The 22,673-nt window shown below is 42.6% G+C and overlaps 1 protein-coding gene across 4 annotated transcripts in view; it reads right to left on the reverse strand.

Annotated features, from left to right (window-relative positions):
- Window positions 1–22,673, reverse strand: part of LOC139550652 (phosphatase and actin regulator 1-like) — an 87,039-nt gene that overhangs the window by 57,215 nt on the left and 7,151 nt on the right. For 2 of the 4 annotated variants that reach the window (XM_071361668.1, XM_071361667.1), the window contains exon 1: window positions 63–806. The exons of the other annotated variants lie outside the window; for them this stretch is intronic. In XM_071361668.1, coding sequence (XP_071217769.1) covers window positions 63–372 — 310 coding nt within the window. In that variant the 5' untranslated portion in view covers window positions 373–806. Of the gene's footprint in view, window positions 1–62; window positions 807–22,673 lie in introns of those variants that run through there. 4 annotated transcript variants of the gene reach the window in all.

Genomic DNA, 22,673 nt, shown 5'->3' on the forward strand with positions numbered 1-22,673 from the left:
GTGCCACAATCAATGACTGTATATATGGGCATAATGCATCCATATGCAGCTAGACTACTCACCGTCCTGGGTTTCGTTCCCGCGACTGCAGTTGCTGCAAATGTGTTTGATCTCTTTTCCGATGTGACAGTGTATCATGAAGGGCATATTGTTATTCTGGTGATGCTGGTGGTTGGTTTGCTGATGCTTGGTTTGTTGCCCTTTCTTATTGTTGTTGAGAGACATCATTCTGACCAGGTAAAATGCCTTCTTCGGTTTCTCCACCGCCACGGGCATATTGTTTTCCATGTAGCCTGTGTTGTTGAACCAACTCCCATGCATGGTGGTGGGCGCAGTATCCGCCGCCATGGGGTAGTTGCCCGATTTGAACATGGATAGACGAAAATTTATTTGCGTCTAAACGCAAGGCATACGGGGACGGGGTTTTAAACGAACGGCTCCCTAAACGAACGGCTCCCCGATTCCTACCTGACCTCAACCAATCGCAAGGCTTTCGATCTTGAGCGCTTCCTTAAACCCCTTCTTCTCTTCTATCAACGACGTCAGATATAATATTGTAAATTCCAAACCTGGACCTGAATTCCGATCTCGCTCACTCACACCGGGCTGCCTCCGCAATGCCAAGGGCAGAATTCAAAACCACAGATATTATTATACTATGATGTAGACCATTGCTGCTATAGGCTACTTTGCAGCTTGTCCCAAAAGAATGACTGATAGTGAAATAGAGTGAGTGAATTGCTGTGCCTGTCTCTCCCTCAATACCCATCCTCGTCTGCAAAACTAATCCGCAAGTGAGCATATGATTGGCTACCTACCCAGTGCGCACCCCTGCAGTAATATAGTCTACAGACAGAAAGAAAGTAACGCTTTTGAACCAAATCCCAAGACTTGATAATGACATGAATGATTATAGGCTCCAACTATAGGCCTACATGATAGTTTGGATAGAGAACTTTCTCATACTTGATTGGACAGGCAATTATACTCCAATTGGACACAATTCACGCTGAAAAGGTAATGCAATGCTCTTTATTACAGTTCAGATGCAATTCACTGCTGATCTTGTTATGATAGTGTTAAATATTCATCCTAAGAGACAGTATGATAAAATGTGCCGTTATAGCAAAACACACACACACACACTGCTGGAGAGGAGAGATATTAAAATGTTTGTGCACGAAGCAAAATGATCTTGTCATTTTAGAAGAAATTTAATTAGTAGCCTGCTTACTTTAATTAATGTATCTATCTGCCATTGTGCCAACTATCCTTGTAATATACATAGATAGATAGTCATTAGCCCTAATGTTCCTGGCAAGAATATTCAATAGGCCTATAGCTCATCCTTTTTAGCAATAAACTAGGCACCAGCTACGGTCTCTTCATGGGTTTGGGCTACATCACACATGTCCTTCAATGAACATATATTCAGTGGTGTAAAGTACTTAAGTAAAAATACTTAAATACTACTTAAGTAGTTTTTTGGGGTATCTGTACTTTACTATTCATATTTTTGACAACATTTACTTTTACTTCACTACATTCCTAAAGAAAATAATGTACTTTTTACTCAATACATTTTCCTTGACACCCAAAAGTACTCAATACATTTTGAATGCTTAGCAGGACAGGGAAATGGTCCAATTCACGGAAATATCAAGAGAACACGTGGTCATCCCTACTGTCTCTGATCTGTCAGACTCACCAAACACAAATGCATAATTTGTAAATGATGTTGAAGTGTGCCACTGGCTATCTGTACATTTTCAAAACAAGAAAATGGTGCAGTCTGCTTTGCTAAATATAAGGAAGTTTAAATGATTTCTACTTTTAGTTTTACGTTTGATACTTAAGTATATTTTTGCAATTATTAGGCTCCTGGAAAGGAGGTGGAGAGCCATGGTATATGCCAGAGGAGGCTGGTGAGTGGAGGACGGCTCATAATAATGAATGGAATGGAGTGAATGGAATGGTATCAAACACATGGGAAACAAGGTGTTTGATGTGTTTGAGACCATTTTCTTTAATTTCGTTCCAGCCATTACTATGAGACTGTCCTCCCCATTTGAAGTGCTGCCCAATGCTCGAAAGGGGGACAAGTCAAGAAAGTAAATCATGATGCAAGTCATGGGAGGGAGGGAGGGAGGGGGGTGCACAGTCATGGGATCTATCATATCATACCAAGTGCACTATACCAGTGCGTCATGCCGTTTTTTCAAATCCTGAAAGAGGAGATAGATCTCGTCCTCTGATATATCAATCTAGACTTGCAACAGGAGAGTTCGGTATAGCCTGTCGTGCGTAATGGCCAACGCAGCCATCCCATAGCCATGCAGTCCCTTCCCCTTGTACTCTGAATCTCGATCCTCACAAAGTTAAACTCCAGAAGTTAAATGAGGCAGTAATAAGGCTGCAGCTTTAATATAGGGAAGATACCTAAAGGTCTCCATGGTATTTTCAATCATGTTTCAGGCTGTAAATCTTTTTGCTGTGTGTGTGGTGCCTTTGATGTTTCTCTCAATGAACTGTGGCTTATTCCAGTGACATCAAAGCCCCTATCTGAAATGAGGGACAAAGGCACCTGATTTTCCAACTGCTGCCACAGGTCAATGCGGTGGAGTCAATGCCCTTGGCCGTTTTTCGATTACAGAATTTCACCATGTGCTATTCCCACCACCCTTTGGGTCGATGGACAGTAAGGTTCTCTACACTCCCAGACTCTTGTCAGATAGTATTTATGGAGTTCCAGGGAGTACAGGAGGGGACTAAGCACACACCTCTGTGGGGCCCCTGTGTTGAGGGTCAGAGTGGCGTAGGTGATATTGCCTATCTTCACCACCTGGGGTCGGCCCGTCAGGAATTCCAGGATCCAGTTGCAGAGGGAGGTGTTCAGATCCAGAGTCCTAAGCTTGGTGATGAGCTTGGAGGGGACAATGGTTTTGAATGCTAAACTGTAGTCAATGAACAGCATTCTCGCATAGGTATTCCTTTTATCTAGGTGGGTGAGGGCAGTGTGGAGAGCAATTGAGATTGTGTCATCTATGGATCTGTTGGGGTGGTGTGCAAATGGGAGTGGGTCTAGGGTGTCTGGGATGGTGGAGTTAATGTGTGCAATAACCAGCCCCTGTGGGGATCACAGACTGGAACAAGGAGAGGTTGAAAATGACTCTGAATATGCCTGCCGGCTGTTCTGCACATGATCTGAGAACGCACCCTGGAATACCATCGGGCCCCGCGGCCTTGCGGGTGTTGACCTGATTAAAGGCCTTTCTCACGTCGGCCTCGGAGAGCGAGATCACCCAATCCTCTGGCTCGGTGACGGCCCTCACACCCGGCACAATGTTGTTGTCAAACGTGCATAAAATGCATTGAGTTCATCTGGTAGAGAGGCATCGTTGGGCAGATCAAGGTTGGGTCTTCCTTTGTAATCAACTGTAGCCCTGGCCACATGCGTTGGAGCCTGTGTATTATGATTCCACCTGTATTGTCCTTTTGCTCATTTGATGACTCTGCGGAGGTCATAGTGGGACTTGTACTTATTCCTGTCCTCAGCCGTAGCCTCCGTGTTGTCTACCATAGCTCTGTGTGCAATAGCCCTGTCCTTTAGTTTAGCGCCAACCTCAGTCCTTACAGGAATCATTGAAGTGAGACACCAGCCCTCACATAAATAGAGAGATGAAGTACACAGACATATAGGCCTTGCATTGTTGGGTTTTGAGTTTGCAAGAACGGCATTTCACTGTACTTGAGCATGTGACATTAAAAACTTTCAACTTGAACCTTGAGGCAGCACAGTGTTTAAAGCTGCATGCCCCTATCAGTGTGTCTCTATGCAGCTCCAGTGTTAGCTGTTGGCCCACATGACGCATGACATCATTCTTATGTAACAACAAGCTGTGGATAGGGCCCAACCACATAACTTGTGCTCATTCATGGGAAAACAAACCAAGGATGTTTTATATTCATTTTTGTCTCGGAGCAAGGTAGTTTATTTTTTAGCTACAAGTAGTGTTTCTTGAAGGAAGGAAAAAACTTTTAGGCAGAGATTTTTGAAGTGACTTTGCTTAGACTTAATTTGATACTTTAGATGTAAAAGGCTGTGGACAAGGCCCATACCAAGGCCCATACCGTGGAAATGCATTTGGTCACATATTCCCTCTACAGCAGGGCAGGCACTACACCAACACTGCCACAGCCTTAAATAACCTACACCAGCATTCAAACCTATGTTCATCAAGTACAGTATTCTGATTAGTATATTATATTTAAATTATTTCGCTTGTTTGATAGAGTTTTGCATTTACAACATAAGTAGAGTATGACACTATGATTGCTCTTTTAGTTTATTTTGCACATTGTGTGTGTATTTTAGTTTCTGACTGTACTGGATATTGTTTGTGCTTTATGCAGTACTACTGCTACCATGTCTCACCTCATTAATCGGTTATTTTCTTTGATGTAATAATGTAAATGAGTCTAACCAGCCTCTCCAGTTTCCCTAGACCGATTATGTTTCTGTCCGCAGCACGCTACTCTCCAAAAAACCCTGTATTAGAAAACATACTGTTCTGTACAGTCGGTTTGTCCAAGTGGATTGGAATAGTCACTCATCCAGACAGAGAAGTACATGAATTTATCTGTTAGAGCTAATACCAAGGCCGAGACAGGACACTGTACACACTGTACAGTCCTGCTGCTGTGTTATGAGTGGGGTGTGGCTAGGGCATGAGTCTTGCGCTGACACAAACAACCACCATGTTCGAATTCTCCCGCCACCTCGCATCCGTTGCTCTTGTTCCATTTCCTTGTCCCAATTCCTTCCTTCCCTCCCTCCCTCCCTCCCTCCCTCCCTCCCTCCCTCCCTCCCTCCCTCCCTCCCTCCTTTCCTCTCTTTCACTCTTCACTCTCTCTTTCTACCCCCCCTCTACCTCCCCTTCTATCGCTCCCTCCCGCTCTCGCTCGCACGCACATGTACACACACACACACACACACACACACACACACACACACACACACACACACACACACACACACACACACACACACACACACACACACAGGTCATTCACATCTGCTGTATTCCCTCCCCATAAAATTGAAAGGAAATCACATTTAAATGATAAAAGCATGATGGCTTTTTTCTCTCTCTCCTTTGAGTCTCCTCTTGGCGTGTTGAATTGTTATGCAATTATAATCTGGGAGGGACCTAATTTTCCTCCATTTAGTTACACAGTTCTTGGCTCCACCCTGAAAACTAAGCTCAATCTAACGTAATCGCTTATGTAAAGTCTGACTGAGACGCTATGAAAGAAAAGATAAATGAGGCCCGTTGAGTCTCTGGCTTCAGCTCCCCGTTTCTTATATATCTGTGTGTACACACATCACGTAAGTTCTCTCTCTCTCTCTCTTTTTCTCTCTCTCTTTTTCTCTCTTTCTCGCTCTCTTTTTCTCTCTTTCTCTCTCTCTTTCTCTCTCACACACCCACACACACACACACACACACACACACACACACACGCAATCACACACACACTATTTTCTGAGGTGGTGATTCAGCTAACTCAGAGTTTGTATAGGGGAGGATTGAGACATCATCACCCCAGAGGTATTAGACTGTATCACTAGCTATGTTAACAATATGACACTGTAGGGGAGCACCTTGACTACATTGCAGCTATGGTAACATAAATTCCATCCCAAGAGAGAAACATGAAATAAATGATAGCCAACAGAAACACAAGTTCATGCTCCAGGAGAGCGCACTGCCACTACCCAGATACAGTAAACTGCACTGCCACGCCCAGATACAGTAAAAATACAGTAAAATGGCTGAAATACATGTTATCATAAAATCCAGCTGGTGTAAACTTTCACTTAAATTATACAGTATGAACATTGGCAATGTGGATAGTGTTCCACCTTGTGTCCATTATGTGAAAATGCTACAGTGGAAAGATGATAAAGATGACTTGGTATTTGTGGCTTTATAATGCTGCCACCTAGTGGTTACTCAATTCACATCAGTCCTACTCGTTTCACACACCTCATTCGGGTCAGGAGTATCATAAAATACAATATAATGTATCTCATACCTTTATATTGTTTCTAGGGCACCACATACCGTCATACTGTATGCTGTCCCAGGGACATCAAACCTTCCTTTGTATTTTTACAACAGGCCTATTCTGTACATTAAGTGTCAGAAATATGGTAGAGCTGAGTATTAACATACTGGACCTCTCTGTGGCAGCAATACACCATTATATTCCAGAGTTTATAAGCTGGTTCAAGGGAATAGTGGAAAGTAAATATCTATACAATGGTAACCATTTACTGTAGCTGACAAAAAAATTGTTGTACCCAATAAAAATGATCACACTGTCAACTATGGCTTTCCGCTTATTACAATGCTCCTTCAACTCTTTCCTTATTTCTGGATTTTAACCCCCTAGAGTTGATGTCCGAGCCCCCGTGAAAATCAAATTGACATAATTAAAAAATCCACATCCAAATCCGTCTGTTTAAGCTAGATATATCTTCCATGGGATACGTCTCAATCCAGCACATCCGCCGATGGCGGCCTTCCGGCATATGTGGTGGAAGGTGGCCGAGCTACAGCAGTGTTTGACAGACCATGAGACATCCTGAAAATCGGTCTCCTCGCAAAAACGTCTGTAGCATCTGAACCGTTTGGCCTACAAAACTACGATGAAAAGATGAGACTACCAGAAACACGATAGTGTTTGCAGAAACACCAGCACAATGCCACAGCTGTCTCAAGTTTTGAGGGAGCGTGCAATTGGCATCGTGCTGTGTGACAAAACTGCACATTTTAAAGTGGTCTTTTATTGTCCCCAGCACAAGGTGCACCTGTGTAATTATCATGCTGTTTAATCAGCTTCTTGATATGCCACCCTTGTCAGGTAGATGGATTATCTTGTCAAAGGCGAAAAGCTCCCTAACAGGGATGTAAACAAATTTGTGCACAAAATTTGAGAGAAATAAGCTTTTCGTGCGTATCAGACATTTCTGTGTTTTTTTTTTTAGTATTTCAGCTCATGAAACATGGAACACTTTACATGTTGTGTTTATTTTTTTGTTAAGTATAGCTAGCTAGCTATCTTGCTAACCTTATCTAGCTAGCTTATGTTATCTGTGTTGCTGTTTTTGTTTTACTACACCTTATTCAAAAGATTAGCCAGTTGCCTCTCTGGCCGATTCTGGAGCTGGATTTGTCATAAGCATTGATTTAGGGAAACTTTGCCACAGATGGAAACCACTGGCCTTTGACTTCTTTGACTTCGCCATTTATTGTTATTAAATTGCGGCCACGAATCCGCCATAGAAATAGTCGGAAAGAATTAGATGAAGCTCTGGTAAAATGGATAACTATTGAAAGATAGCTGATATGCGTTTTCCTACATTGTAATGGACACGGTGCGACCTTTGGTAGGCTGGTGGCAGGCTTCGGCTGCGATACAGCTAAGCCAAGTCAGCCCATGCTCATGGTTCTCACAGGGGAAGTGAAATGATAGGCAAAAATGATCACTCACGCCACAAATTACATGTAACTATAAGTTCCTTGAATTTTCTTTCACGGTTGTCTTTTCATTATCTGGATAGACACTTGTGGTTTCAAGCTTACATTATACCAATCAAAGCATTGGAGCGTGTAGTGAAGAAAAACTTTAGTGGTCAAAACCATTCATATTGTGGCGAGTGGGTTTGCAAAATTCTATCATATCATGCAATTATACCATTTATAAAATGGCCATATATATATATACAGTGGGGAGAACAAGTATTTGATACACTGCCGATTTTGCAGGTTTTCCTACTTACAAAGCATGTAGAGGTCTGTAATTTTTATCATAGGTACACTTCAACTATGAGAGACGGAATCTAAAACAAAAATCCAGAAAATCACATTGTATGATTTTTAAGTAATTAATTTGCATTTTATTGCATGACATAAGTATTTGATACATCAGAAAAGCAGAACTTAATATTTGGTACAGAAATTTTTGTTTGCAATTACAGAGATCATACGTTTCCTGTAGTTCTTGACTAGGTTTGCACACACTGCAGCAGGGATTTTGGCCCACTCCTCCCTACAGATCTTCTCCAGATCCTTCAGGTTTCGGGGCTGTCGCTGGGCAATACGGACGTTCAGCTCCCTCCAAAGATTTTCTATTGGGTTCAGGTCTGGAGACTGGCTAGGCCACTCCAGGACCTTGAGATGCTTCTTACGGAGCCACTCCTTAGTTGCCATGGCTGTGTGCTTCGTGTCGTTGTCATGCTGGAAGACCCAGCCACGACCCATCTTCAATGCTCTTACTGAGGGAAGGAGGTTGTTGGCCAAGATCTCGCGATACATGGCCAAATCCATCCTCCCCTCAATACGGTGCAGTCGTCCTGTCCCCTTTGCAGAAAAGCATCCCCAAAGAATGATGTTTCCACCTCCATGCTTCACGGTTGGGATGGTGTTCTTGGGGTTGTACTCATACTTCTTCTTCCTCCAAACACGGTGAGTGGAGTTAGACCAAAAAGCTCTATTTTTGTCTCATCAGACCACATGACCTTCTCCCATTCCTCCTCTGGATCATCCAGATGGTCATTGGCAAACTTCAGACAGGCCTGGACATGCACTGGCTTAAGCAGGGGGACCTTGCGTGCGCTGCAGGATTTTAATCCATGACGGCGTAGTGTGTTACTAATGGTTTTCTTTGAGACTGTGGTCCCAGCTCTCTTCAGGTCATTGACCAGGTCCTGCCGTGTAGTTCTGGGCTGATCCCTCACCTTCCTCATGATCATTGATGCCCCACGAGGTGAAATCTTGCATGGAGCCCCAGACCGAGGGTGATTGACCGTCATCTTGAACTTCTTCCATTTTCTAATAATTGCGCCAACAGTTGTTTCCTTCTCACCAAGCTGCTTGCCTATTGTCCTGTAGCCCATCCCAGCCTTGTGCAGGTCTACAATTTTATCCCTGATGTCCTTACACAGCTCTCTGGTCTTGGCCATTGTGGAGAGGTTGGAATCTGTTTGATTGAGTGTGTGGACAGGTGTCTTTTATACAGGTAACGAGTTCAAACAGGTGCAGTTAATACAGGTAATGAGTGGAGAACAGGAGGGCTTCTTAAAGAAAAACTTACAGGTCTGTGAGAGCCGGAATTCTTACTGGTTGGTAGGTGATCAAATACTTATGTCATGCAATAAAATGCTAATTAATTATTTAAAAATCATACAATGTGATTTTCTGGATTTTTGTTTTAGATTCCGTCTCTCACAGTTGAAGTGTACCTATGATAAAAATTACAGACCTCTACATGCTTTGTAAGTAGGAAAACCTGCAAAATCGGCAGTGTATCAAATACTTGTTCTCCCCACTGTATATATATTTTTTTTTTTTTAAATCCAGACTAGCTCAAAAATAAGTGAAAATGTACAAATGATCCAATTGATTATGATAATTTTCTGGTAAAAAAAGATGAGATCCAAAAACATACGTTTGCATCCCCTATTTAATTTGCTCCAAGGGTGAGGCGGCCAAGTGGACACAAGGCTGTTTGGCTCATCTCAGTCACAAAGAGGTATAACTTTGCAGCTGTTTCTGATTAATAAACAATGTTAAGTGGTAACATTCAAATAAAACCCAGGCCTGAAACAAAACATAGGCTGAAAATAATGTGTATGTCATATCATAGGAAAAGACACCGCATTCACACGGATTTGCACAAAGTGGGCAGTTCAGATTGATCACTTCAAGCCCAAATAGATCATACTTTGACTAAAACTATGACTTTTTGACTTAAATCGTTGTGCAACATCAAGCTCTGCCCATGGTCTTTCAGCTCGAAAAAGTGGATTTCTACTGGTGTGGGCGTTTAAAGCAGCAACATGCAGTTCAAACATCAACAAAGCAGACACCCTCCCACAGATTTGGCAAACAGCTGAGGGATGGGGCTGGAGAAATGTATCCACTCTCAAATTCATAGACCGAGCTATGGATGCAAGGACGTGATATCAAAATGATAGTTTTAACCATGTTTTGAAGCTGTACTCTAAAGGAAAAATTATGTATTTCCCTGCTTTGTTGAATATTGATAGTTACCAATTATATGCTTAACAACTAATACAACTCATAACTACTAATACTGTACTTCTGTAAAGGGTTGGTTCCCCTCTAGCTCCCTGCAGCTGGTCTGTGAGTATAGTCAAGGAGATAGAGATAACCTGAGGAGTAGAACAAACCCCTATTTGTTTCTAATCATCTTTGCTTTTGAGAAACTAAGCCAGGGGGGATAAATAACACTGGTGCACATAACCACAAGACGAACACAAGGTAGATCATGATGCCCTGATCTGCCGGGGAGGGGTGGTACCAGCCATGACTAAGCATTTTTAGGTCTGCTATACAGGACCTCTGTTTATTTTGTATTGTGAACTCTCGGCCTCACACTCAAGAGTGTGCGGTCGACCAGCTTCATTATTGCAATTCTTATTAAATAAAGACGATTGTTTGAAGAAATGACAAATCTCACTCACTTGGTTAGAATTTCCACCACAATACAGTGTTTGTTTACAATTACATTAAAATAGATTACAAATAGATTATATTTTGGGTTTGCTGGGGTGAGACCATTTACAGTTGAAGTCTGAAGTTTACATACACTTACGTTGGAGTCATTAAATCTCGTTTTTCAACCACTCCACAAATTTCTTGTTAACAAACTCGTTTTGGCAAGTCGGTTAGGACATCTACTTTGTGCATGACACAAGTCCTTTTTCCAACAATTGTTTACAGACAGATTATTTCACTTATAATTCACTGTATCAAAATTTCAGTGGGTCAGAAGTTTACATACACTAAGTTGACTGTGCCTTTAAACAGCTTGGAAAATTCCAGAAAATGACATCATGGCTTTAGAAGCTTCTGATAGGCTAATTGACATAATTTGAGTCAATTGGAGGTGTACCTGTGGATGTATTTCAAGGCCTTTGCTTGACATCATGGGAAAATCAAAAGAAATCAGCCAAGACCTCATAAAAAAAATTGTAGACCTCCACAAGTCTGGTTCATCCTTTGGAGCAATTTCCAAACGCCTGAAGGTACCACCATCTGTACAACCAATAGTACGCAAGTATAAACACCATGGGACCACGCAACCATCATACCGCTCAGGAAGGAGACACGTTCTGTCTCCTAGAGATGAACGTACTTTGGTGCGAAAAGATCAAATCAATCCCAGAACAACAGCAAAGGACGTTGTGAAGATGCTGGAGGAAACAAGTACAAAAGTATCTATATCCACAGTAAAACGAGTCCTATATCGACATAACCTGAAAGGCCACTCAGCAAGGAAGAACCCACTGCTCCAAAACCGCCATAAAAAAGCCAGACTACGGTTTGCAACTGCACATGGGGACAAAGATCGTACTTTTTGGAGAAATGTCCTCTGGTCTGATGAAAAACAAATAGAACTGTTTGGCCATAATGACCGTCATTATGTTTGGAGGAAAAAGGGGGAGGTTTGCAAGCCGAAGAACACCATCCCAACCGCGAAGCATGCTGTGGGGTGCTTTGCTGCAGGAGGGACTGGTGCACTTCACAAAATAGATGGCATCATGAGGGAGGAAAATTATGTGGATATATTGAAGCAACATCAGTCATGAAGTTAAAGCTTGGTCGCAAATGTGTCTTCCAAATGGACAATGACCCCAAGCATACTTCCAAAGTTGTGGCAAAATGGCTTAAAGACAACAAAGTCAAGGTGTTGGATTGGCCATCACAAAGCCCTGACCTCAAACCTATAGAACATTTGTGGGCAGAACTGAAAAAGCGTGTGCGAGCAAGGAGGCCTACAATCCTGGCTCAGTTACACCAGCTCTGTCAGGAGGAATGGGCCAAAATTCACCCAACTTATTGTGGGAAGCTTGTGGAAGGCTACCTGAAACATTTGACCCAAGTTAAACAATTTAAAGGCAATGCTACCAAATACTAATTGAGTGTATGTAAACTTCTGACCCACTGGGAATGATATGGAAGAAATTAAAGCTGAAATAAATAATTCTCTCTACTATTTTTCTGACATTTGACATTCTTAAAATAAAGTGGTGATCCTAACTGACCTAAGACCTGGAATTTTTACTAGGATTAAATGTCAGAGTTTAAATGTTTAAAAGTTTAAAAACTGAGTTTAAATGTATTTGGCTAAGGTGTATGTAAACTTCCGACTTCAACTGTATAGTAGATAGAGGACTCTAGTGCCCAAAAGCCTGTTTTAGCATGGGCAACGCCATCAAGGACTTTCCCCATTTTTAAGTAGTCAACTGGGTAGGACTTCCTATGGGTTGAGGAAGGATCCCATAATTCCGTCACCAGGAGGGGTCAGCCAATGATTATACTATTGAGCAAACATTCGATAGCTGCAGGTTTGCAGTAAATTGCCAACCTTGACTTTATACCTGTTCCAGCAACACACTCCAGGTGGCAGTATGCACTCTTTCAATTTGTTTACCAACTCATAGAAGTAGTAGAAGAAGAAAATTGACCACTTCAACTTGGAGCGCCTCAATGGCACTGGCAGAGATACAGTGTATGGATATAATGACGTCGATGAGATACTTATGCTTCCGCTCTAACAATGGGATTCATTGTCCACAGAGCGGAACGGTGGGCTGTCAGGCTCCCACCTATTACTCTCTTTGGATTCCCGGATAATCTCGTTATTTGAAAAATCGATATGTATTCGATGAATGGTGTTGATGTCAATCACCTGTTTCAATGGAAAGTGAGATGATATGCTAGCCTCATGAATATGAATAGACCGTCTAGAATTTCAACAGGGACAACTCCGATATGAAGTGTCTTTTAATATAAAAGTTGCCTGGGATGTCACATGCATCAAACTCATATCAGTACACTCGTAACAACCTAAGCATTATGAAACTTATATTAGATCAAATAAGCCTCAGGTATCAAAATAACAATTCAAGTTTATCTTGACTAAATTAGTCACTCTCTCATTGCCCTCATACAAAAACTCCTCAACTGGTTAATAATTATGTACCTGGTTAACGTGGACAGATTTCTCGGCTATCGGTTCGCCTCCCTCTCTCTGGCGCTGCCCATGCTCTTATAGATCCCATAATAGGACAGATACTATTTTGCATCCTCTAACGATCTCTATGGGTTAAACAATTGTACTAAGTTAATGCGGCATTTGTAAGTTATATTCTTAAAGAATCTATGTCTATACATAATTGATTTAGAAGTCCAAAAATGTATGTTTCAATTGCAGAATGCCCTTTAAATATTCATTGCCATTGTGACCCTTTTCCTTGGGTTTAGTGAATAGCGGTCCAGTAACTGCATGTAAGAACCCAGAGGCACATGCATTTTCACTCTACTGCAGTTGCAGTAGCATTGCACTCCACCAGAGAGCAGCAGTGATACATTATGTGCTACAACTGGACCAAGCCCTTTTGAATAAATGAGAGAATACTGAGGTTGAGTTCCTGCCTGACTACATTGCCGACGCATACCAGATCTTACAACGCCTGGATAGGTATTTAACATATTGGCTAACCACATCATAAGATATAGAAATCTGATGCCCGACTGCACAGTCGATGATGTGGCACGCAACAATTGGTGATGCAATACAACGCCTGCACATCTGGTCTTGCAGGAACTCGACCGGTTTCTTCTGTGGTGGGAGTGAACAGCTCCAAGTCTCTCAAGAACTGTAGGGTGCCAAATAGTCTGGTCCCAGATCTGTCTGTGCTGTCTTACTTTGGTTGCAGTGACCATAGGAGTTAGTTGGCAAGACAGCAGAAACAGGTCTGGGACGAGGCTAGGTGGCAGAGGCTGCAGGTGTAGTTTTCCACCTCCCAGTCACTGAAGCCTCTTCTGACCAGTGTGTGTTTGATGATTTAACACCAATCAGGCCACCTCCTTCAGTATGTTCAGTTGCCCTTGGCCATGAAACCTCACTGGAGATGTGGAATTAAAAAGCATTAATATTTCACAAAGGAACTCAAGCACTAAAAAGCTAGTGTATGATCTTAATTTGATCACCTTGTTGCAGGAGAACATTCCTGCAATGCAAACTTGTAGTGTATTTTAGGTTTAAAAAAGCTTCTGAAGTTTGTAATTTCCACTATTACATTTCAGACTTGATTTTCACAAAAATGTCCAATAATTATGATCCACATAATAATTCACATTTCCGGTTGAAGCAGGATTATTTACCTGCTGTATTAAACTGGCTCAAATGAAGATCCTACATCTGTACACTGACATGATGATATATAGCTAGAGCTATTGATGGAGGGGAAAACAAACAATAATAATCGTAAAAATTAATTACTCAATCTAAAATTCAATAGTCCAATGGTTTTGTTAATGGTGAAAATTGATATTCACCCAAGCAAAAATGCTCATGTCGAAAGTTGTGACCATAATTGTACAAATAATTACTATCTTATTGAGATGCTTTTGGGAATGAATCCAGCTCATACTATTTTGGGCATCTGAGTGCAGTCTGACAGGGATCCTTGAATAAAATGTATTATAAACTCATCATACTGACCAGAGCAATTTTTCCCCCACCCATCCCAACAACAACATAATTTAGAACACACTGGTCTCTACACGAAACACATGGACACATAGACTTTCCCTCTTGTCCTTGGAATGACCAAGTGAAAGAGTGTTGAACAAACTGGTATGCAAATAAGAATGATAGTGCAAAAAAAGACTCATAATAAAATAAAAAAAACAATGCCTATCATTGGTCACTTCTCTAAACTGCTTGGAGATATAACACACTACCCTCCCTTTTAAATCATCTTTATGATGCTGTTAAACCAATGCCCTTCAGTGCTTATGGAGAGTCTATGAGAGTACAGCACAGCAGTCCCCGGTGGAGACACTAGACAAACTCAGTTGCATGGTTTGCACAGCCAGGAACAATATAGTTCACATTGGTCTTTCCTAAAAGGATTCATTTGAAAATGAATAATGGAACGACCCAAATAACTTTAAGTGCCATACAAACTTCCCCAAGGGAGTTTACTCTTCTACGTATTTAATTCCACTGGTTGCTGCAATACACAGAGCTACTACATATCAGTGAAGATTGCTTAGAGGATGAAGGGGAGGACCATCCTCCTTAGGGAATTTCCTAAAAATAAAAATAGTAAAACATTGATAAAGTTATCCTTTTTAGATAAAACTACACTAAATATAGTCACGTCACCAAATAATTGATTAAAACACACAGTTTTGCAATGAAGGTCTACAGTATCCTCAACAGCACTCTTTAGGGTAGAAACATGGTGTTGTGACATGGTGAGGTTGGACTCAGGTGCAGAGAAGAGACCAGACGAGGAATCAGGGGTAAGGATAAACATAATACTTTACTGAGAAATGTTAATGGAAGGATCACTGGAAGAACAACAAACACTAAGTCTAGAAAACTCACTCAGGAGACAAACGCACATGGCACACAATTAATTCCAGCTTCAGCAAAGGACAACAGAAAACACACCTCTTTTAATAGGGAAATCATAATGAGTAAATGTGTCGTTCATGTCTCTAGGATGGTCCCTGCCGCCCTCTAGTGACAGGTGGAACCATGTCAGGTGTAGCTGGAGGACAGCTAGCTTCCGTCCTCCTCTTTGTACATTAACTTCAATACAACACCTAGGAGGCTCTTGGTTCTCACCCCCTTCCATAGACTTACACAGTAATTATGAAAACTTCCGGAGGACGTCCTCCAACCTATCAGAGCTCTTGCAGCATGAACTGACATGTTGTCCAACCAATCACAGGATCAGAGAATTAATCTAGTACTGAAAGCATAAGCTACAGCTAGCAAGCACTACAGTGCATGAAATGTGGTGAGTAGTTGACTCAAAGAGAGAGAAAGACAATAGTTGAACAGTTTTCAACAAATTAATTTCTTCAAAAATTAAGGAGAAGCAAGAGAGAGAAAGAGTGTCATTTTTTTCAGTTTCACTTACTTAGCTAGCAAATGCAGCTCGCTAGTTTAGTTACACCCGTCTCAAACAGAGGGATGCTATGTTAGCTAGCTGGCTATGACTATCCAACACAACACTGGAACTCTTCCAAGTCAAGGTAAGCTTTTGGTTTTATTAATTTATTTCCACCGGGGCCCACCGGTGTAACTGCTTACTGACTATACACTGTAACGTTACTGCACAATTGTAGCGAGTTTACTAATTCATTAGTTCTATTGGCTATGTTGACTAGGACGTTATTTTAGCTAATATGGTGACAACGATGTAGGCTGTGTGTAGTGGTTATGACATGGTTTGGCTTTGAAAGGTTTTTCACTTGGTCACATACAGCTGATGTGTTGTTCATTGAAGTCCACAAACAAAGGGAAAAGGTGAGAGGAGGAGATGCATAGAGGTGAGAAGGAATACAATGTGGGGACTGCTATGAAAGTGAACTGTGTTTATGCGTGATCAGGGGTGTATTCATTCCGCCAATTCTGTTGAAAAACGTTTCTTTAACAGAAGCAAATGAAATTGGGATAAAATTACAATAGAAACTCTAATTTGCAACTGTTGGACCAATGATTACGCCATAGAAAAGCAAGATGCAGGCAAGAGTGTGCAAGGCGGTATTGAATGTGTCACTGTCTGTCATCTCACATTTTTCTCTCGACCTGTGCACGCACCTATGTTGTAAATTTTAATTCATAGGCTAGGTTGTAGTAACCTCATGATGGGTATATGGAAAATTAGAATATCATGTAGTAGCCTAAACCTATAGATGTTACGTTGAACTGGGTGAATGGAATGTGAATGACAGGCCATGCTCGTGTCCTCCCTCATCATAAACGGCACTGACCGCCACTGATATTAATGCAGTGTAGTAGTATATTCAGCATATCCCCTCCTCGTCCCTTTATTCGCCTGCCTATAGAGTAGGCTGCTGCTGCAGCAGAGTCAGCGCTGAATCCCTCTGTATCTGATTTATCCAACAGTGTGCTAATGATGAAACAGCACTGTTTGCTGGGTGAAAGATGGTGACAGACACACAGCAGCTTTTGGAGAAAATGAACATCGCTTTAAAAACTGAGGAGCAAGGGGGCGTGCGTGCGTGCGTGCGTGCGTGCGTGCGTGTGTGTGTGTGTGTGCGTGTGTGTGTGTGTGTGTGTGTGTGTGTGGCTACAGCACAGGGGTGTGTGTGTGTGTTCATATGTGAGGGGTGTGTGTGAGTACATAGCTAGAGTAATGAAGCAAGGTCATACAAGGGAGAGAGAAATGTTTCAATCGTAATTCAGGTGTGATGAAGTGTAAACCCTACAGTCAGGTCTCAGTGAGGAGATGTAGGATCTTTGCAGCTCTTTGAAGTAACAAAAATGTATTTTTCTCAGTCCAATACAAGCTTTGTTGTCATACGATATGCAGTGAATGATAGCTACAATTCAAAATCTTTTCTCTGTGAGATTGAAATCTGTGACTTTGATATTCTTCTAGAATGAGGCCTATAGAGTTTGATATCCAATTAAACAGTATGTCAAACCTGTACTTGTGAGTTTGATATTCCTCTAGATAGACTGTGCTTCAGTGGAGGCTGGTGGGAGGAGCTTTAAGAGGACAGGCTTATTGTAATGGCTGGAATGGCATTAATGGAATGGAGTCAAACGTGGTTTCCATATGTTGGATTTGTTTGATACCGTTCCAATTTATTCCATTCCAGACGTTACAATGAGCCCATCCTCCTATAGATCCTCCCACCAGCCTCCTCTGCTGTGCTTCCTTTCTGCATCTGTTCTCAGTGTACCGTTGCTATGGGCACTGAGACAAGTTGTTGCTGAGCTGAGCACAGCAACAACACTCACAGGTAAGCTGGCAGCCTGGCAGCAGCTTGGCACATGATGGCCTGCTGGGAGGTGTATAAGAGGTAGCAAGGCCTCTCTCTCTCTCTCTCTCCCTCTTTCCCTCTCTCTCTCTCTCTCTCTCTCGCTCTCCCTCTCTCTCACACACACACACACACACTCTCGCTCTGTGTATCTATACATCTGTAATTTGTAACTCTACTACTCTCTCCGTCTCCCTCTTCCCATATCTCCTTTCTATCACTCTCCCTCCGGTGTATCTATAAATCTTTAATTTGTAACACTCTAGCTACCGCTGCTCTCCCTGTTGTATACTTCCCCTCTCTCTCTCTTTCTCTTTCCCTCTTTTCCTCTCTCTCCCCCTCATTTTGTGAATGGATTGCTGGTTCTCATCAGAGCTCAGTCATTCCCTCTGGCCTGTGATGACTCAGTAGAAGATTATACACTATACATGCAGCTCTGCTCTGGATCTCATGGGCGGGTAGCATTGCTTTATGTAACTGCTTACACCCAGGAGTTCGTTGGCGACAGAGCACGCCAGCAAGTCCCAACAACAATTATGCTAATGTGACAGGACTCCGGTCCCCGAGGGTCCCAGGGAGAACATGGAAACAGTGGAAAGGGGGGAGACGCAGAAGGGGGTAAGGGAGAGGGGGGAGGAAGACGGCTGTAACCGCTCCCAATTTAATGCTGATGCAGCTTTAGCAACACAATGTAATGCATGGAGCAATTTAACCTTGCATGGTGGGAGTGAAGTAGTAGTGTACGTGTGTGCAATTCCAGATCAGTATACTGCCTCCCCTGATTCATACATTGCTCCAGGAAGAGCATTATATACAAAAATGAATATATAATATTAGGCACTTAATCCAACCTCTCTTTCCTCTTACTACACCCACCCATTTCCTCCTTCCATAGCCTACTGGCTAGGCTTAATGTAGACTTACATAACTATCACTCTGAATAGTGGGTACATTATTTCCCGTTATGATCTGTCTGTATGATGAGCCGCACAAACCACCATGTCAAATTTGGCCCATTCTCATTGGCTGCTCTAATTCTGCCCCAATGAAAACACATCTGGAATCTACTTTTTGGGGGAAATTAGTTGTACTAAATGTGCACACATGTCTTATTCTAAAATGTGGAAGCATCTACCTGTGAGAGTACTATACCTGTACAAAATAATTAAGCAATTTGACAATGGTTTCTTATCCATATGTATACTGTGTAAATAAATGCTGCTGTGTAGCTTTGACTTAATGGAGTCCAAGGTTACTACTGTACAATAGCATTGCATTTTGAGAGTTCTATCTCAGATATCTCCTCTGCCAGTCAGCAGAAATGTCATAAAGAACTAGTGCTGGTGGTGCGCAATGGGAACTGTAGTGTGATACTACCAACAAGCTCTTATGCCATCCTCTCCGCATTGTTTCACAACAATGCTGCCTGCCTGTCACCAACTCAAACAGATATAAACGAACTGCGCTCCACCGGGCTTTCTGCAGATTGGATAAAATAAAACAGGCTGTGTAGGAAAAGAGACACTGCACTGTACCACAGTAAACTTCCTCCACCTCCTCCCTCCTCCAGGCAGCATATTGGCTTTTGGCAGTGGTGGAGCTGTCATTGGGATTCAGTGCCTCAACCCATCCTATCCCCCCACCCCTCTTCCCCCTTCCTCTTTCCAACATTCTGCCACACTGACTATAAATATGATTAATAACCGCATCGTCACGCAGCTTTCCCTAGCATTTTTTCACAAGGAGGGGCACATGGAAAGCGCATTACAGCTAGAGCCATTGCCAGACTTCTGGAGAAAGAGGAAGGAGAGAGAGACAGAGAGAGAGAGACAGACAGAGAGAAGAGCAATCTTGCAATCTCTCCAGGCCTTTCATGGTTGACACCTGCCTGTCTCCTTCTTTCATCTGAAGTGGAGGATGATGGGACACTTCCTGGTAGGATGGTTGGTTCTGAGGGTTGAAAGGAATCGTAGCACTATTAGTTGCCTCGGTGTAGCACAGCTATACAGCTATTTTCAATATGATATGAATGTTTTATTCACAGAGTGATGGCTGTACCAGGGTACAACGGGTGCTGGTCAACGTGAATCACTGAGAATAAATACGTGTGCTGAGATCTCTGTGAAATGCAACTCCGTAGGCTCACGTGTCATGCTTTAAGTTTAAAGGACAAGTTCGCTTTTATGAACCAAATCTCAGTTTTTTATGTAAATGTGATGTTATAAAAGAGATTTCTCATTCCCATTGTGGTGATATGAGAAACGAGAAAGCACAAGCTTGCTAGCACACAAAAAAGTTACGCTCGAGTCCAACAAAAGTATATATAATGTTGAGGATAAAGTTTGTAAAGACACAAACATCTTAAGACCTGCATCAATATACTGAGGGCATTGCCGTTTCTAAAAATAAGGTTTTTGGGTGTTTTTGGAGCCTTTGTTCTTTTGGAATTTGTATTTTTTATTATGGATCCCCATTAGCTGCTGCCAAGGCAGCAGCTACTCTGCCTTGGATCCAGCATAATTAATGCAGTTATACAATTTTAAAAACAATACAATACATTCATAATATCACAATACATCCATAACAGATTTTCACAACACACTAAGTGTTTTAAACTGTCATCTCTGTTAAGGAATAGATGCTCATATCAGGATGCAATTACTACTAGATGAAATCCTCCCTTGCAGTGAGGCAGTCAGAGAAACCAGGCACACAGTGTAGGAAGTAGAGAAGATACAGTAGATCTGCCCGGGGCAGACCACAGACGGACTCAAATAGAGATCAAATACAGCCTGTATTAAGGCTGGGAGTGGGTCTGGTCTGGCAGGTGGCTGTGTGAGGTGCTTCCTTTGACACACTGTCATTTCCCCCAGAAAGGCCCAGGCGATACAGGCAGATAGAGCCCTGCGCCTACAGGGTGGCATTGGATGGGCTCTGCCCTGCCACCACCACCATCCATCTGGCTATATTGAATGTTCTCTCTCTAGGACAGGAGTGATTACAGAGAGCAGGAGGGGGAGGGAGGGAAATATGGAGAACTCAGTACCTCAACTGCACTAGGATACTAGGCGGCTGGGGATGGGAAAGAATGATCCCGTAACATTGTAAAGAGGCTGTCAGAATGTTTGGTGCTGAGAAGGTGTGTTAATTGGTATACTGGAGGGGGTATTGTGACATGGCATGTGTGTGCGTGTGTTTGTGAGTGAGTGTGTACTGTACGTGTGAGTCAGTGGAGGCTGGTGAGCTCATAGTAATGGCTGGAACGGAGTTGATAGAATTGATAGAAACACGTTTCCCTCACCAGCCTCCACCGGTGTGTCTTTCTGCGCATCGCATGCAGGTGTGTGCGTGCATGCGTAAGTGAGTAAGTGAGTGCGTGTGTGTGCCTGTTATGTACTTGTATCTGTAGGACTATATGTGTATTAAACTGCCTCCAACTCCATATGGGTATCAGTTACTCTCCTGGAGCACAGCCAGGGGGAGCACCAAATACACCCTTCATCCCCTGCAATGCAGCCCAGCCCAGTCCAGCCCAGTCCAGGCTCCAGCCCATACAGGCTATTTATATTCAGCCCATGTCCTGTAGTGGAGATAAAGCCATCAGCATCCCCTGTCCCATGACTCAGTCTGCACACACAGCATTCACCTGCCCAGGACAGGATAACTAACTACTGCACAGCATGTAGCCCACCCCTGTAAAATGCACAGTGTATCACAGACCAATGCACTACATTACAGGATCATCCAGATACTGTGTAAGACAGATCAACAATGAGTGTAGCAATCTTCAAGGATGTGATTACATTTAACCCAAAAACAGATCAAATTTAATCACACACAGATCAAAGGCTCCAGTGTCGGATGATACGAGGAGAAATGGAGGGGAGTGTGTATAGGGAAAGGGATGTGTGTGTTTGTGTGTCTGTGTATCTGTGTGTGAGAGGGAGATAACAGATGTGACTGTTGTTGAGTTGTGCTTGAATGATGAGCAAACAAAAACAAACAAATAAATCTAATGAGCTGCTGTATCAGCAGACGGTCGAGCAAGCAGGCAACACACACACCGTCACACATGCACACACACACACACACCGTCACACATGCACACACATACACACACACACCGTCACACATGCACACACATACACACACACACACACACACATCACTGCTTGGCAAGTACACCGCATGTGCACACAGGCACGCACATACGCATGCAGACACACACACACACACACACACGTACACAAACACAGCTCTCACCCAAACCTTCCCTGAATGATTTTGACTCCTGTCTACCATACAAGGAAGGATCCTGTACAGATGGGACTGGATTCTATTCATCCTGTGTTTGTCTGCAGTGTACTGTATAATGGAAGTGTCACCCAGCTTCTTTGGTTAGTAGTCATTTCCTGTTGGGGTTGTTGATTGAAATCCTCACTGCACTAGTGCCTTGAGTGAACAAGTCTGACAGATGTAGTTCCAATAGCTCAAAGCAGAGCCACATAAAGATTAGTGATGGATACACACACACACACACACAAACACACAAACACATGCACACACACATAGCACACATGCATTCTTGCATACACATACAGTACATCCTTTGAACTGGCCCCCCAGCTGCTCTGAGAAAAGCTCCAAAAAGGTGGCATTGTGGTATTGTACAGTATCACTGGGAGCACACTGGGAGCTTCATAACATGAGGTGAGAGACAACAGCTAGGGTTACTTTTAACAGCTGTTTCCAACAACAACAAAC

Source organism: Salvelinus alpinus, chromosome 23, assembly GCF_045679555.1.
Source record: "Salvelinus alpinus chromosome 23, SLU_Salpinus.1, whole genome shotgun sequence".
Lineage (NCBI taxonomy): Eukaryota > Metazoa > Chordata > Actinopteri > Salmoniformes > Salmonidae > Salvelinus > Salvelinus alpinus.